This window comes from Sinohyriopsis cumingii, unplaced genomic scaffold, assembly GCF_028554795.1.
Source record: "Sinohyriopsis cumingii isolate HCF-2022 unplaced genomic scaffold, ASM2855479v2 utg000913l, whole genome shotgun sequence".
In the NCBI taxonomy this organism is placed as follows: Eukaryota; Metazoa; Mollusca; class Bivalvia; order Unionida; family Unionidae; genus Sinohyriopsis; species Sinohyriopsis cumingii.
Genome location: NW_028315943.1, coordinates 4,783,408 through 4,798,451, shown reverse-complemented (window position 1 = coordinate 4,798,451; position 15,044 = coordinate 4,783,408). Strand labels below are relative to the sequence as shown.

At 40.2% G+C, this 15,044-nt stretch overlaps 1 protein-coding gene across 2 annotated transcripts in view; it reads left to right on the top strand.

Annotated features, from left to right (window-relative positions):
- Positions 1 to 15,044, top strand: part of LOC149773080 (baculoviral IAP repeat-containing protein 8-like) — a 64,738-nt gene that overhangs the window by 30,123 nt on the left and 19,571 nt on the right. For both annotated transcript variants that reach the window (XM_089946875.1, XM_089946874.1), the window contains exon 3: positions 1,796 to 1,981. In XM_089946875.1, coding sequence (XP_089803001.1) covers positions 1,796 to 1,981 — 186 coding nt within the window. The remainder of the gene's footprint in view (positions 1 to 1,795; positions 1,982 to 15,044) is intronic.

The following is a 15,044-nucleotide window of genomic DNA, read 5'->3' as shown; positions in this document are numbered from 1 at the left end:
GTGTATATTTAAATAGTTAATGAGGTTTTCGTGAAGATAGTGTATATTTAAATAGTTAATGAGACTTTCAGGACGATAGTGTATATTTAAATAGCCAATGAGGCTTTCAGGAAGATAGTGTATATTTAAATAGTTAATGAGGCTTTCAGGACGATAGTGTATATTTAAATTGCCAATGATGATTTCAGGAAGACAGTGTATATTTAAATAGCCAATGAGGATTTCATTCATAATTTCGTTGCCGCTTCGTAACATCACAGAATCATTAGGATTATTTTATATAAATATATGTGTGTTGTATTTACATTTACACTTTCTTTACCATTTAAATCCGTCTTTTTTTAAACACATCAATCATTTTCCAAATGGAAAGGTTGAATGCAATGTGGGAGAGTATTGGATATGATGGAATTGGAGGTCAACTCTATTGATGGGAATCCCATAATAAATCTGTGAGAGCTTAAATTCAGTGGAAACAAAATGGCTGCGGGGACGGGATTATTATAGGACATTTCTTTCCTAAGATGCAATCTTACAAAAATATTTTTAAGTGGGGTTAGTCATATCAATAAACATTGGCTTATTATTGAAGAAATATCGTCCATTGCTTTTTATCTTATGTTTAAAGAGGAAAGTGTATGAAAAGTGAGGTCAGGAAAATGTTTAATTACATAAACCTCTGGGAAACACTGTCCACACATATTTTAAGACAGATATGAATCTTGTAAAAACGTAAATATTTATGTCAGTAATTCGTGAAGCCGATTGGAAGAAAGTTTTGATGACCTTTCTGCACGCGTGACAAATCCTTAGTTGGCACTGTTTATGCAAGTGCAGACATGTACCCCAGACAAACTATGACAAATATTGCATTTGTATGACACAGTTGTTGATATCATTAATTATACTTAATTACTATGTAGTTCTGCGAAATAATTTTGTAGTGTAGCCAGGCTTTATTTTGGTTTACAAAATACATTTAGTATAAGATCACTGCTAGCAGAAATATCGACGCGTCCACATTTGAAAAAGTGGATCATCAGGTCACTGTAGACTTACACCTGACTTTGAACACTAAACCTGCTCAACTAACAGTCGCGCACACGAAGAAGTTATTTTCTCTCGAACAATGTTTGGAACTTAAAAGTGATTGAAGATATTTCACGCTGAAGCAATACGTCAGATGCTAGACTGATTGCTTCCGAGTATAACCAAGTGTTGCAAGTGTTAGTGTGTCTTTGACTTTGTCGACAAGAACGGTTTTGGGAAAGTTCAACTTGACAGTTGACTGATTATGTTACAAGGTTGCATTGTTATCTCTTTTATTGTAGTGGTTTCGAAATAAAGTTCTATAGATTACTGACAGATAAGACAATATATTTTTACAATTAATTTATATCGCGCTTGTTATGGTGGACAGGCGTTGCGTGTGTGCCTTGTGTTATTATGTTTTAGCAAAATCATGAAATGCAATAGAGGATCAGTTAATAGTGTGATTGCTTCTACGAAGGTTGTAGCTACGCAATTTACGTTTGCTGAATGGTTTGGCATTACTTAATTAAATTCATCACCTGTGTGGGACAAATATATTATACGTATACACGTTTTCTTTGATATCAAGAAAGGAATAAATCTACAGCACATACATCTTTATGGTCAGAATATTGAACTATATCCCTGGACCGAAGATAGTTTTGTGGTGGTGATATGGGGTTGGGGTGCGGATAGACATGAAAAAATATGAAAATTGCAGGAACGTGCAGTTTTGCTGAAGATTTATAATTAATCTTGGCAGGTGTTTTGGCTTCATTACCTACCACTAACGATTTTATGGCGGATGGCTTCCGCCTACCGGCTGGAAGCAGTGTCAGAAGTCCACAGTTCTACACCTACAAAGAGAGACTCCGAACCTTCAAGAAATGGCCCCGTCATCTTACCCAGAGACCCAATGAATTGGCGCTGGCCGGATACTATTCTTTAGGTTAGTCGATATTTCACTTTTTAAATCTAACGTCATCGCAGGGGTTTGGTTTCTTGACCAATATTTTGCAATAGAGCTGCAATTGCAATGAACATGATTGCTTCTTTCCTACAAGTACCACATACAATTTCCAAGGTAATTGCATCAAGATTCATTTGTGTTCGAATGTATGATGATTCATCGCCAGTACGTTCACCATTTCGTCTTAATTATATCATATTGCCGGTATGTCGCGTGTTTCTCTTTTTCTATTTTTAACTCATAATAATACTTTATGAACACAATAATGTGAGTTTGAAAAATAAATGGATGGCTCTATTATGGGCGCTTAGAAAAAGTAGGAGAGTACAACTATCAAGTTCGTTCTTTTGTGACAAAAATCCATTATAAATTTCTCAATTTCTCAAAATGATAAGCCTATTCATTTCTAAATCACTGAATGCAGCAAGTGGGAATGCAAGAAAGCAAGAACTTCAAACTTTATACGTGTGGCCTGTCGGGGTTGTTATGCCAACACTGTGGTAGGTGTAGGGTGGGGTGCTTCCAATATTTATTTAAATTATTATAGAAGTCCAACTCAGGCTCGAATCTGGTTGGAAGTTAAATTAGTGAAAGATAGATGTAAAGCTCCAAGCCCCCAATCAGCAATGCCGACGGTTAAATGATTGAATATACAAAAAAGTGAAATTCAACTAATAACAATTTAAAGACAATTCAATAATTAAATGATTAAAATTTCCCAAGTACTCTCCTTCCGCTCGACCGTGTGATAGCCTATTGCATCATTTGATTTGTTGTCTGAGATAGCTTTCCACCTGTCCTTGTATTTTACTCATCTGTGTATTCTTCTCTCCTATTCCTCCAATTCCTTCACCTCTTCCTCCCAACTTTCTCCAAATGCATTCTCCTCCTCTACTTCTCCTTTTTCACGTTCTTCACCTCAACTCCTTTTTCTCCTCCTCGACTCTATTCACCGACTAGACTTGTCTACTCCGACTGTCCTGCTTGTCGCACTTCCGTCTTCCTCTTAGAGATTCGGGACTCACTGAACCGGAGGTTCTGTCCCCCAAAAAAGCTTCCTTTACGAAGCTTTGTCTGTCATTATAATCTCCTCTCTAAGTTTTCCCGCCAAATTACATTTTTTTGGGAGGGTGATCTCCCAGGTTGATCTTCTCAGACCATTTATATATATATATATATATATATATATATATATATATATATATATATATATATATATATATATATATATATATATATATATATGCTCATTTTTTGTACATATTTTTTTTAATTTGATAAAAATCCATTTTTTTTATTATACTTTTTGTGTTGTTGAAAATAAGATGAAAATATATCCAAGGCATTCGTTGTCTTCCAGAAGGAAGATAGGTCTTCCAGAAGGTAGGTAGGTCTTACAGAAGGTACGTAGGTTTCCAGAAGGTAGGTTTCACTCATTTTAGCCCCTTATTTCTCTTTTGTCTCTTTATAGCCATCCTTCTACGTCTGTCTCTGTTTAATTCTTCTTCTAACGATGCTGTTTGCTTTGGTTCTGTTGTTACTTCCTCTTTTGATGTTATCATTTTGGTTTTCGGGTTTTCCAAACTATTCCGGACAATCATCAATAGTCTTCCAGAGAGCTTTCTATCTCTTCATCCATTATACATAGTTGCGCTATTTACATTGTTTCCGTTGTTATTCTTGTTGTTTTTATCTTTTTGCTAAACTGCTCTGGTTTTTGTTCCAATGTTTTCTGGTTCTCTTGTTCTGTGTTTTCCTTCTTCATAATTGGCTGTGTTTGTTTCTTTTGTTTCTCTTGGATTACGTCTGCTTTTGGTTTATGTATTCCTGCTGATTGTTGTTGTGCTTTCTTCTGTTGTTGTTGCTGGATCTGTTTTTCTACTAATTGGTGTTGTTGTTTCCGTTGTTTGAGCTTTTAGTTTCTTGTTTTTTGTTGTTGTTGTTTTTGTCGCTCTGTCTCTTGTTTCTGTTTTTTTCTTGCAGTTGTTGGTGATTATTGTGTCCATTTTGTTGCCTTTGTTGTTGCCCTTGTTCTACGTTTTGTTTTTCTACATGGTGTGGGTTTGTCGGAGTAATCCTATTTGCTCAGCAATCTTCCCAGGAGAACTAAATTTCGCTTGCTAGTTAGAAGTTTTAATTTCGATCGAAATTGTTACCACACCCTATGTCTCAATTCCGATTGGATGTCACTTTGATTCGATCCAATCAAACTTAGCGGACACTGTTATTCTCGCTGTCTGTTCACGTGGGGACGGATTTAGAACACTTTCCGATCTTTGCGGGTTCCTCTGATCTTTGTAACACATAGATGGGAAGTCGCTCGATCTAACGCCTATGCCGATTCAAGATGCCGGATATTCTCTCTGATCACAATAGCCTTGCGTAAAAGATTAACTCTTGCCTGCGGCATGTTCAGACATCAAACATGGCTTGCAATGATAATACCTTAGTTTATACACGACATATGAACTGACGTTGAGCAAACGTGACTTTATACACGACATATGAACTGACGTTGAGCAAACGTGACAATAAGAAATGTGATATAATCCACAAATGCCTTTATTTTTCAGAATATTTATTTGTATGACCCATATCCTCACTTCCTTTCAGTTATAGGTGCACGGTGTTAACGGTATACTGATATACCGCGGTATTTTTTTTACGGTGGTATGTACTATAGTACTTTTTCACCGTACCGGCACATCGCTAGTTTCCGTCAGTAAGGAATGTAATGATATTCCCAAAGAAATCGTGTTGCCTGTTTAATGATATGAACAGTTGGGTTTTATTTTTCAGTGCTAAAGACAAAAGCGTAACAAAATACTTTGTTTTTGCATAACGACTGTATCTGTTACAAATGAATGGTGAAAACAATTAATTTATGATCCTTTAATCACATGTTTGACACCTGTCGCGCATGCCAACGCGGTAGCAAAATAGAAGTGTGAAACACATTTGGGAAAAATCCAACTTTCACAAAAATATCAGATTATTAAAAAAAAAAGAAAAATACATATATAAAAAGATAAAAAATAAAAAATTAAAAATAAACCATGCAATGTTTTAGTTGTTTACTAACGTGTATGAATGAATTAATCATACAATCTACATATCGCCCTTGCCACAGTACTGAAACTACTCTTCTGAAAGTAGTTAATTACATTCTGTCTGCTTTAGATAGCGGAAAGATTACAGTCCTCACTTTCCTTAATTTGTCTGCAGCATTTGACACAACAGACCCTGATATATTACTTCACAGTCTCCAGCATGTATTTGGCATTCAAGATATGGCCTTACTGTAGACGAAGACATATCATTTAGAGGTGTACAAGTCTGTATAATCGGGCAGCAGGCAACAATCACATATATCATGAAAAACAGCACACACACACACAAAACGGAACAGCTGCTGCAAGCCGGTTAAGCGATAGCGGCCACCTTGACAATGACGTACATTTATCCCCACAAGACGTAGTACATGCTTCTTGTTGTTGAGAATTGAAACACTATAAACTATGGGTAGCGAACATTTAGATGAAAATATTGAAAACTAATTTACTGTTCAGCCTTATATCGATATGCGTGCACGACGCACTAGATCGTGTCGCTTTCAAAACTGTTCCATTGTTTCAATTTATTTTCTAAATTCCCGGTAATACAGGTAAAACGGAATCAATGCTGGCTTCCATATGTCGCCGAATTTGTAAATAAGAAAAAAAAAAAAAGAGAAATAGGCACACTAAATAGAATCAAAGGAAACAAAGCTAGTTTCTTTATGTCGGCCGACTTCATTAAAAAAAAATCGACATACTTAAAATAATTCAATTTCCGGGGTTGGCTTGCTTTGTGGTAGTCCCGTCTCATTTGCGATTTTGTTATCCGACATCTGCTACATATCCATCTGTTCGTGGATATATATGTGTGTGTGTGTGTGTGTGTGTGTGTGTGTGTGTGTGACCGATTATACAGACTTGTACACCTCTAAATGATAAACGTCACATAATAATACCTAATGCAAAAATAAAGAGTTTTATCAAAGTCTACACTATGCACGTTCAAAAAGTATTATGATTATTTTAAACATTAATATTTTACATCTGCAGTAACATTACTGTACTGTAATCTGGTATTTGATATATTTTCTAACGCTCTTTCTATCCCACTTATATGCACCATAGAGCCTATCCCTCACCCTATTCGATCCCATAGCTTCAGTCCACTTTTTTGTGGTAAACGAGGTCTTTCGGAAAAAGAAACAACCGTTTTGTCCCATCATCACTCTTTTTATTACATCCATATGCAACGCAGTGAAACATATTTGCTGTACAAAAGCACAATCGTAAAATATATCACACAGACATATACGTTGGGAAATTAAACACTTGACTGGCTAGGTTGAATAAAAGGGATAAATGTACGTTATATCCATTTTTGCACGCGGAAACTACCGATTGTTTATGGAGATTGCAGAATAAATTTGTCATTAAAAAAACTGAATTTTTAAAGTCTATTTCGACATTTTTTTGGTGTCCATACATAACATGTGCTTTTTCTGTATGACAATAAAAAATATCACGCGTTTGTGCAATATAGGCGGCCAGTGACCTTTAAATATGTGAGGGGGCCGTGATGTTTCCTTTTGAGTTGAAATATTATTTTCTTTTGTCTCAAGATAATTCGTATTTTTTCTGATTAATATCATGCATATAATATGGTATGTTATTTAGAGCAAGATGTTTTTTTCCAGTCTTTGACAGACGGAATTAAAAGGTGTCTGGCCACTGCCCCAGAACATTGAATATTGGTCCCTAATATAACTGGTTTATACTGTGGAACGTATCGCGGTACGTTGAGAAATACCGCGGTACAAATATTTCGCGGACCCAGTTCTACTTTCTATAGCTTACACGAGCTGATTTCATTTGATAAAAGATTCAACATGAATATGTAAGTAGTGAATGGGGGCACTTTACGTACAATGGGAATTAGCATTACAGACCCCCCCTGGGTTAGATTACGTACAATGGAAATTTAACATGGCGAAAAATCGTGGGTCAGATTACGTACAAGGGGAATTAACATGGCGATAAATCGTGGGTCACTCTACGTACAAGGGGAATTTAACATGGCGATAAATCGTGGGTCACTCTACGTACAAGGGGAATTTAACATGGGGAATAGAGTTTGGGCTTGTTTAGGGACAAGGGGAATGGAACATGGGATTTTTTTTTTTCTTTTTTTTTTAAAAAAATTTTTTTAAAAAAGGGGTAGGCAATTCAAAGACTATCTCTTTTCGAGAAATATGGCTGGCCCTGAAAAGGGCCTTTGGGTTTATGTTAATATTAATATTAATATTAACATAGATGGCATCTCTCACATCTTCTTCTTCTTCTTAAACTCCTTCTAACTGCCGGTCCATACACAAGTACCCTCTTCAGACATCCTTGTCTTTCTATATAAACTCTCCTCATCCATAGACTTGTATCTGTCCTATCAACAACAGTCCACTTGGACCGGACATACATGAGCATGTCCGTCCTGAACATCATTGTTGACACAAGGGTTGAAGATTGAACGTCGGTCCACATCTTGAGGCTCCGAGAAACAGGTGAATCAATGCAGTGAACGGCGCTTATTTATAGGCAGAGGTAGGATTGAAACGAATTGAGTTCATTCACCAATCCGAACACGCGTTACAAAATTCAGCCAGTCGCATCCAATCCGAAGAGAGCAGTCTGTGACGTCACGTAGTCAATATAGATTTGCTAGCGCTTGTGTGCAGTCAATCTATGCGACAGTGATTCAACATGACGGAAACTCAGAAAACGATCCATTGGGGTGCACCAGCAGGGGAGACTTCCCAAGGGAACCCGGACTTACTTTCAGAAGAGGTGAACTGGGATTTTGTGGATTTTCTCTCTTCGCAAGAATTTGTTCCGGAACGTGCGTTACCTTCTTCATTACCGCAAGTGGAGAATTTTAGACAGAGACAGAAAGAAGAATTGGAGAAATTTATACAACGACAAAAGGAAGCGGAACAAGCTTTTCTCCTACAGCAACAGCAACAAGAAGAAGAGGTAAGAAAAAAACAACAGCAGCAACAGCAAGAAGAAGTAGCAGCAAAGAAACAAGAGGGTGAAAATCAAACGGTCACGGTACTGTTGGACATTTTAGCGGAGTTAAGAAGTCTGAAACAAATGTATCAGACTTCTTTATCACGACCGAAGAGAATACGACCTTCCCGAGCTAAACACGTCAACCCTGTGACTAAGCCTACCGTACCACCCTTAGTGATTTCAACTCAATCATCATCAACATTACGCAGTCCAGAAGTAGGCCTTGGCCGTGGCAAAGGCATAAGGCAGTTAAAGTTGATTGCTTAAACTCACCCCTGCACCAAAAAAGGCCCTTTTCAGGGCCACCCACATTTCTCGAAAAGAAATACAATTTCAATTTGCCAATAACTCAAAAAGAAAAAAACCACCCATTTTACCCTTATAGTACGTGTCTGTGTATGAGTGCGTGAGTGTAGCTTCTTATTTTAAAATCACAACTCAAAGACACTTACCTTATATCATTAATTTATTCTTTTCTCCATTTTTGTACAATCCAATTCACAATTCACAACACAACACTTTAATAGAAAGTTCATTGACTTCTTCTTTCTCCTTGTTTACTCTCTCTCTGTTTTTTAAATTTCTTCACCGTCTTTTCCTCATTTTCTTCCCTTCTTCTTTTCTTCTTCCCCTGTTTCTTTGCCTCTTGTAAATAGAATTGTCTTTTTTCTTCCTCTTCTTCCTCTGAAGAATCCCTCTTTTCTTCCGAAGAATCCCTTTCTTCTTCTGAAGAATCCTTCTTTTCTTCTGACTCCTCTTGTTTCTTTTTTGGGCAATCTGGAGACCAATGTCCTTTTTCTTTACAATAATAACAGGTATCTTGACTTTTGTCTTTTTTAGTCCCTGTTTTTGTTCTTTTTTGACGGTCTGGACACTCTGAAGACCAATGCCCTTTCTTCTGACAGATATAGCAAGTATCTTGACTTTTATCTCGAAAGGAAGGAGAGTAGTCCGTAGGCTGGTCTGAAGAGAATTTTCTAATGACCCCTCGCAAAGCTCTGACGAAACGTTCCATCTGGTTAGTCTCTTCCATCGTTGTGCTCGGCTTGAGAGTGAAATGAATAGTGAAAGGATAAGACACACACCCTTTTATATACGCTGGTCTGCTATGACTATAAAGTAGCTCATGGTGTTTGAACTTGAGTCATTTGACTTTTTGCTTTCAAGATGAAACGATCCCATTCATTTGAGAAGAAAGAAGAAGAAGAAAGTAAGAGGCAGAAACGTGATCTATCGCATCGTACCAGGGCTGAAATCTTGGCACAAATTCATGCCAGTGATTTTGAAGAGGACATGAGTGAACCAGAATCAGAACCCTCTAAACCAAGTTCACCACCCTTAGTCAACCCTGAAAAGTACTATTCCATTCGAGAGACGGAAAAGCGCTCCTCTAGAAAATTTAGAACCACGGCTTACAAATACACAGTGAAGTTTAAAGATTTCAAGGCTGAAGTGCCGTTAGAGAAAGCAGAAGTGTTCATCACTGAGGTGTGGGATTCTTTGCTCACTGCACTCAAGCAGCAATGTCAACCCAAAGAAGACGATCGCTTGAGACTTTCCATACAACACGACGGTTTGAAATCCCCTGTTTGGATCGAGTTTAGCACCCCTGCAGAATTGACCGCTTCCAAAGTCATGGACAAGATTCAACACGTGCAACAATCTAATGACCAGTTTGACATCACCGATGGAAAAGCCACACTGGACATGACCCACGTCTCTCCTCCTCAAGGAACTGGACGCAAAAAGATGTTATTGGTGGACGACCTTCGCAACACCAAAAAGAGTCTCGTCCGAATTAACAACTCTCATGACCAGATGTGTTTAGCCCGTGCCATCGTGGTGGGACGAACCTATGCCGACAAGAACGACACGGTAGAATGGAAAAGAACCTGGAACACTATTCAACGTTCCCATCGAGCCGAACAACGAAACGAAGCAGAACTCCTGTTGCAAGAAGCCGGCCTGTCCAAAGACACACCCTGTGGCATTCCTGAGATGCAAAAATTGCAAGATGCCCTAGCTCCACGCTACACCTTAAAAGTGCACCCTCAAGAAATGCGCGGGCCTCTGTTGTTTCGAGGCCAACATTTTAAGGACGGAAAATACATTCACGTTTATCATCACGATGACCATTTCGATACGATTACCAGTATCACCGGATTCCTGGGATACAGTTATTACTGTGAGAAATGTGACCATGGTTATAATAATCGAGAGCAACACAAGCATTGTGGATCGAAATGCTCAGGATGTTTGGCCTCTTTACCCTGTCTGAGCGAAGAACCAGTGCCTTGTTCGACTTGTCTGCGCACGTTTGTTAGCCCTACTTGTTACCAACAACATCTGAAGACGCAAGGTTCACAGCAGAAATGTGCTTGTCAACTCCTGAGATTGTGCCCTACGTGTGGACAAGGCATACGTACCAATAGTACCAAGGCACACGTATGTTCAGGAAAAAAGAAATGTCACATTTGTCACCACATCGTGGACTTGGAACACCAATGTTACGTGCAAAAATACCAACCCCCACCAGAGAAAGAGGACAGTCACAAGAGGAAAGGCAATTTCATCTTTTTCGATTTCGAATGCATGCAAGAGACCGGTATTCACATTCCTAATTTCTGCGTGGCTCATCGAGCGTGCGAGAAGTGCATTCAAGAACCTATCTTCAGTCATTGCCCTCACTGCAGCAAGATTCCTGGAGGGCGTGAAAAAATCTTTCGGGGACCAAACACGTTAGCCGATTTTGCCCAATGGGTCTTAGACCCCATCGACAAGACGTGGAGCCAAGAGGACATCGAACTTTACGGAGATTGTCATCGTCATGCCACAGTGATGGCTCACAATTTCTCCGGATACGATGGACAGTTTCTTTTGAGGTACTATACGGAACATGGCACCGAACGTCCTAAAGTGACTTTGAACGGAGCCAAAATCATTTTCATGCAAGTGGGACAAGTACAGTTTAAAGATTCGATGAGCTACTTGGCCATGCCTTTGAGCCGAATGCCTAAAACGTTTGGAATGACAGAAATGGCTAAAGGGTACTTTCCACACTTTTTCAATACGGAAGCCAATCAACACGCCGTTCTACCCCATTTACCTGAGGCTCACTATTACGACCCCGACAACATGCGTACCGAACAACGAGAAGCTTTCTACGCTTGGTATCAGGCTCACGCCTCTGACCCCTTCGACTTTCAGGAAGAAATGTTAAAGTATTGTCGTTCCGACGTGGACATTTTACGGCGTTGCTGTGGAAAATTTCGAGAACTGTTCATGGAACACGGAGGGGTCGATCCTTTGAAAGAAGCTTGCACCATTGCCAAAGCGTGTTCCTTAGTGTATCGCCAACGATTCATGCCTGAAAACACCGTGGCTGTCATCAGTCCTCAAACGACCCACTTTGTCAAACGTCAATACTCGGTCAAAGCCCTACGTTGGTTACATTACTTGTGCGACAAGGAAGACAAGTGGATTCAGCATGTCCGCAACGGAGGAGGCGAAAAGACCATCGGAACGTATTCGGTCGATGGTTGGGACTTAGAAAACCCCAAGATCGTGTACGAGTTTAACGGTTGCTTATTTCACGGATGTCCCGTCTGTTACCCTGACCGTGGCACTAAAAATCAGTTTTTGCAACGAACCATGGAAGACTTGTACCAGGACACTTGTCAGCGGCGCCTAAAGTTAGAACAGCAAGGATACCAAGTGGTGGAAATGTGGGAACACGAGTACGATCACCGTATGAAAACCGATCCCGAGTTTAAACGCCTCGTGGAAAGTTACCAGTTCATGGACCCGCTGAACCCGAGGGATAGTTTGTACGGAGGAAGGACCAATGCCACCTGTTTGCTGTACCAAGCCGACGAAGAGAAAGGAGAAGAAATCAAATACTTGGACGTGTGTTCGCTGTATCCCTACGTGTGCAAATATTGTCGCTTTCCTGTAGGGCACCCGCAATTGTTAACGGAACACATCGACCTGAAAAACATTCGACAATACGAAGGCTTGATCAAGTGCAAAGTTTTGCCTCCCACGAACCTATACCATCCCGTCTTACCTCACCATTGTCAAGGCAAACTGATGTTTCCCTTGTGCCGTACTTGTGCCGAAACGTGCAACCAAGACCAACCTTGTCAGCACACCCAGGAAGAACGGGTCTTGACGGGAACCTGGGTCAGCGTAGAATTGTTCAAAGCTCTGGACATGGGATACCAACTGTTAGAAGTGTACGAAATTTGTCACTTTCCCAAGACACAACAATACCGCAAGGGTGACCCTACTCAGAAAGGCATTTTCGCCGACTACGTGGATGCCTTTTTGAAACTGAAGCAAGAAGCCAGCGGCTATCCTTCCTGGTGTCACACTCCCGAAGACCAAATACAATTCAAAGAGAAATACTACGAACAAGAAGGCATCACTTTAGACCACATCGAGAAAAACGAAGGCAGGCGATCGTTTGCCAAAGTGATGTTAAATTGCTTGTGGGGTAAAATGGCACAACGACCGTGTTTACCCAAGACGGAATATTTGACAGAACCTTCCCGCTACTTCCAGATGATTCACGACAAAACCAAATACATGAAACACGTGGACGTCGTTCGAGAGAATTTGATCTTGGTCAATTACGAAGAAGATCTGGACTTTGTACAAGACGACCCTTTTGGAAATGTCATCATTGCGGCTTACGTGACAGCCCATGCTCGCTTAAAATTGTACGAAGCTTTAGAACTGTTAGGGGAACGCGTCCTGTACTTTGACACGGACAGTTGCATTTACATCCATCACCCGATTCAACATCACCCTGACATCGAAGGAGACCGTTTAGGAGCCTGGACAGACGAGCATCCCGACGACAAGATTCTAAGTTTCGTCAGTGGCGGTCCCAAAAATTACGGCTACGAATACCGTGACAAACAAGGAGAAGTGCACACGACGTGCAAAGTGAAAGGACTGACTCTGAATTATCGTACCAGTCGAGTGGTCAACTTTGGGGTATTGAAAGAAGCCTTGCAATCGGGAGAGGATGGAAACTTTAAAGTGACCACCTATCAACCAAACAAGATTGTACGTTTACCCACTCACCACATCGTCAGTCGACCCTTGGAAAAAGTCTATCAAATTGTATACCAGAAGCGAGTTCGACTTCCCAATCATTTCACCTTACCGTACGGTCACGTCGGTATTGGTCTGTATATAAAAAAGGAACCCTAGGCAAGATCGATAGTTCATTGTGACTACCAAGACCGAGCGAAGAAGATGAATACTTTGAAAGAGGCATCGTTCCAGTTTGGGGATTGTAAAAAAGTTGTATCTTCCTCTAGTGTGACTAATATTGGATGGATAAGACCCATGCATTGCGACGGAAAATGTCCGGAAGGAAACTGCGATTGTCCATGTGGTTACCATTGTAATTGCGTAACGGAGTTTGCAGACGAGTGCGATTGTGAGCCTTGCGATGGATACGATGCTGTACCTTGTGACCTGAGCGATGCCGTAAAGCATCATGGGAACTTTAGTGCCCCTACCCCTATCATGGAAAGTGATGCTGTGCGTGTCAAGCCTGTGGGATGCGAAAGCGATGCTGCTCGTCCTCTTGGACATTTTACTGGGTTTCGTTTTAAAGGGGAATGTTCACCTTCACGTCTACCCCCCTACGGATGTCATCCAGCCCTGAGCAAACTCCTACCCATGTCACTCAACCCTCATCGAAACGAACCTGTGAAAGACGAATATTCGTTCCCTGTGCGTTTGTCGGAATACTGCGACTTTGAAAATCGTCTTCAATCGTTCAAAGGAAAATGGCCTAAGTATCTGGGAGGACCGACCCCCGAAGAATTAGCCAGAGCCGGATTTTTCTACTTGGGCGAAGGAGATAAAGTCAAGTGCTTCAGTTGCGGTGTGTCACTTCACCACTGGGAACCGCAAGATTCGGCCTACGTAGAACATGCTCGATGGTCACCGAATTGTCATTACTTACCCTTAGTGGGGCCGAGACATTGAAGTAACTTCTTACCATAATAATCTGTTCATGGATACTTTACAAGAGAACATTTGTGCTTTGCCCGTGGAGTTGAGAGAACGCATTTATCGAGAACTGGTCAAAATACAAGTGAAACGTAAAGAACAATTGCATCCGTTACGTCACCGGTGTTTGAACCACTGGTACCTGAAGGCTATACAAGGATTGATTCAATTGAAAGTGTTCCATCGGACAGACATTGATCAACGATCCTCTAGTTTTCAAAAGGATTGGTTTGTTATGGACGATTCTACCTACATCATTGTAAACGTACTGCATCGAATTCCAGAGGAAGAGTTAACGAATTACCAACATCTTGAACGCAATGTCAACTTGGTGAAAGAGGAAACTTCTGAACGAATTGTAATGTGTAGATTAGTGACTCAACGATTTAAATTCGACACTGAAGTAAAACCATGTTTGTGCAAAGAGTACATTTCTTGTGTCAGACCAAAGAGAATTTAGTATGACCTATTCATGGATACTTTACAAGAGAACATTCGTGCTTTGCCTGTGGAGTTGAGAGAACGCATTTACCGAGAGCTGGTCAAAATACAAGTGAAACGTAAAGAACAATTGCATCCGTTACGTCACCAGATCTTTAACCACTGGTACCTGAAGGGTATAAGAGAACTGATTCGTCAGAAATTGTTTCAGTGGTCAGACCTTGTTCAATACTTCCAGGCCCCCGATGATTCACGTGTTGATCATTTTGGTTACTTCGAGATTCACCTAGAGCATCCCATTGAGGAAGACGAGGTAAAGGATTACCAACATATTTTACGTGGAATCTACTTAGCGGAAGAGGAAACTTCTAATCGAACTCTGACGTTTCGGTTACAGTATGCAAGATTTACATTACCCACTGGAAAACGAAGATCACTGGCTAGAAAGT